This window comes from Empidonax traillii, unplaced genomic scaffold, assembly GCF_003031625.1.
Source record: "Empidonax traillii isolate 1590-97213 ecotype Southwest subspecies unplaced genomic scaffold, ASM303162v1 scaffold135:size1941959, whole genome shotgun sequence".
NCBI classification, from domain to species: Eukaryota; Metazoa; Chordata; class Aves; order Passeriformes; family Tyrannidae; genus Empidonax; species Empidonax traillii.
The window spans coordinates 1,357,592-1,360,344 of record NW_020955328.1 but is presented as its reverse complement, the minus strand read 5'-3'; the positions used below and the strand labels follow the sequence as shown (position 1 = coordinate 1,360,344).

At 49.9% G+C, this 2,753-nt stretch overlaps 2 protein-coding genes across 7 annotated transcripts in view; both read right to left on the bottom strand.

The window, feature by feature from the left end:
- The window catches only part of SYNRG (synergin gamma), a 37,699-nt gene extending 37,528 nt beyond the window's left edge, over positions 1–171 (bottom strand). For all 6 annotated transcript variants that reach the window (XM_027883774.1, XM_027883775.1, XM_027883777.1 and 3 more), the window contains exon 1: positions 101–171. In XM_027883774.1, the coding sequence (XP_027739575.1) occupies positions 101–171 (71 nt within the window). The remainder of the gene's footprint in view (positions 1–100) is intronic.
- A 1,138-nt stretch (positions 172–1,309) lies between these two features.
- Positions 1,310–2,753, bottom strand: part of DDX52 (DExD-box helicase 52) — a 6,728-nt gene continuing 5,284 nt past the window's right edge. Inside the window, 4 exon segments of the mRNA XM_027883781.1 lie at positions 1,310–1,567; positions 1,569–1,626; positions 1,899–1,991; positions 2,281–2,352. Of these exon segments, the coding sequence (XP_027739582.1) occupies positions 1,538–1,567; positions 1,569–1,626; positions 1,899–1,991; positions 2,281–2,352 (253 nt within the window). The 3' untranslated portion in view covers positions 1,310–1,537.

Here is a 2,753-nt window from a genome sequence, read left to right as displayed (position 1 = left end):
CCTCCACCCCTGTCATCGCCCCCCACCTCCCGCCATCTCAGCGTCCCCTCAGTCCCCTCCTCTCCACAGCCCCTCACTCGCACCCCCCGTCACCACCGACCTGGCGGCCCCGGCCGCTCCTCCGCCCGCCCCGCCGGCGCCCCCCGCGCCGGGCCCGGGCCGCAGCGCCATCTTCGCGCTCGGCTCCGCCGTCTGTCACCGGAGCGGCGGCGGCGGCGGCTTCCGGGGCCGGCCCGGGCAAGCACCGCCCACGGGCCCGGACCCTCCGTCCCACAGCCCTCAGTGCCTGGGATCCACAGCCCCTCAGCCCTCAGTGCCTGGGATCCACAGCCCCTCAGCCCCACAGCCGTCAGTGCCTGGGATCCACAGCCCCTCAACCCCTCAGCTCCTCAGTCCCACAGCCCTCAGTGCCTGGGATCCACAGCCCCTCAGCCATCAGTGCCTGGGATCCACAGCCCCTCGGCCCCACAGCCCTCAGTGCCTGGGATCCACAGCCCCTCGGCCCCTCAGCCCTCACTGCCTGGGATCCACAGCCCCTCAGCCCCACAGCCCTCAGTGCCTGGGATCCACAGCCCCTCGGCCCCACAGCCCTCAGTGCCTGGGATCCACAGCCCCTCAGCCCCACAGCCATCAGTGCCTGGGATCCACAGCCCCTCGGCCCCACAGCTCCCCGGGCCCTCGGTTACACAGGAATTGGCCCCCGGGTCCCCCTCAGGAACGCCGGTTTCCCACAGTCAAATCACTCGCTTTTCCGTGAAAAGATGGATAAAAAAACCAGAGAGGACAAGGAAGAGGCAACCCCCGGGGTGAGATGGGGGCTTGTTACAAGAGCGGGGAGCAAAGGACAAGGGGGAAAGGATTCCCACTGACAGATGGCATGGATGGGATACTGGGAAGAAATTCCTCCCTGGGAGGGTAGGCAGGCCCTGGCACAGGTTGCCCAGAAAAGCTGTGGTTGCCCCATTCCTGGAGCAACCTGGGCTGGTGGAAGGTGTCCCTGCCCATGGCAGGGGTGGAACTCGATGGGCTTCAAGGTCCCTTCCAACCCAAACCATTCTGTGATTCTGACAGAGAACACTCTGAGCAGAACACGCACAGAACAGCTGGAGCTGGGCCTTCTGGCCTGCAGACTTGTTCCACTGGAGCTGTATAGACAAGCAAATCTCTGTATTATCCTATGACCCTGTTTATTCTGGTTTGAGGCTCAATTGTGAAACACTATAAAATTACCAGAGTTTACAGACATGTAAATTATTAGTTATTTCAAACAGATTTTCCAGAAGAAAAAAGCAGGAAGAGCAAGGTTTTGAACTATTGTCAGAAACACAAGGCATGCGCTGCACGAGCACACGCTTCAGCTTCTATAAGAAGCATCCAGGAATCCTCTCCTGGCATTCCAGTAGGGACTTTCTTGCATGTAAACCTCCATCCTCACCCAGAAGCAAACACGAGAAATATTTTTCTCCACGAACCTCGCTGTCATCTTCATTCTTCTGTTCCAGCACAGAGGTGTCAGCCCCTGCTCACCAGTCTGAATTCAGCTTTCTGAAACAGTCTGTAATTTAACTGCCCTGTTTGTTTTCTTTAAGTTTCTTCTTTTCCTTAATATTTTCCTTTGTAGTTTTCCTACAAAAAAACACATCAGAGACTATGACACCTGAACATAATAAATGAAGTATATCACAGTTGGTTTTTATTGTGCTTGTGCAGCAACACTCCTAAGTGTGGGTAATAAATCCAATTTTCAGTAGACAGACATTGACACTAAAACTTCAGCACTAAAATCATTATGACTCGGCAGTTCATCCAAACAAGTTATCTGTTATTTTGGAGGAATTTTCTGGGCCTTTTCTGGATAAACAGCATCTCTTACCTCCTCTTGAGAAAAAAGTACTTACATTTTTCTTTTGCCTTTTTTCAAGAAGCACTTCGGGGTTGTACAAATAGATTCTCTTGTCAAGGGTTTCTTAATGAATTTCTTCTTTTGTTTGCTGAGAACAACATTTAGCGAAGAAGGATTAAATTACTTTAAAGGGCAAAAATTATCCAAACTAAATAAAACCTTTTACTGGCTGAAAGGGATTTATGGGTGTGAATGTATTTTCAGTGTTGTTTATACCAAGATTAGTTCAGCCACAAAGTTTGTTCAGCCACAAACTTTATTTTGACATAAAGTCATATAAATATATATATATATATATATGTTTCTAGTTTTAGAAACTATTAAAAGCTATTAAGGAGCGCTAATTAAAAAACTGGTGAACTACTCAAAGAACATACCTCTGCAGTTTGGGCAGGTGTTTTATGTAGTCTGGCACAGGACAGCCAGCTCGCTGGATAACGTTGGCTATACTGGAAAGGAGAGAAGGGAAGAGATCAACTCCAGTGCTTTGACAAGTGATAAGGATGTTCTATGGAAAACAGCAATCCTGACAACTGGCTGTTTTGTTGGTGGTCTTTTGTTTTGTTAGGTTTTTAAAGCAAGAAATAAAGACACGAGTGAGTGTGAAGTACCCGTGAGGTGGGTGGGACCAGACACAACCACACCACACAAACCACTCTGTTGTAACATGTTTCCAATTTACCTCCGTAATAAAGGTTTATCATCTTCTGTAAAGAAAGTGACTGCTTTTCCTCTGTGCCCTGCTCTTCCAGTACGACCTGTCAAACACAAATGTTGCAAGGAGTAGAGATTTTTACTTTAAATAAATCTCCCTTTATTCCTCCTCACAGCCCCAGCCTCCTGATGTGTG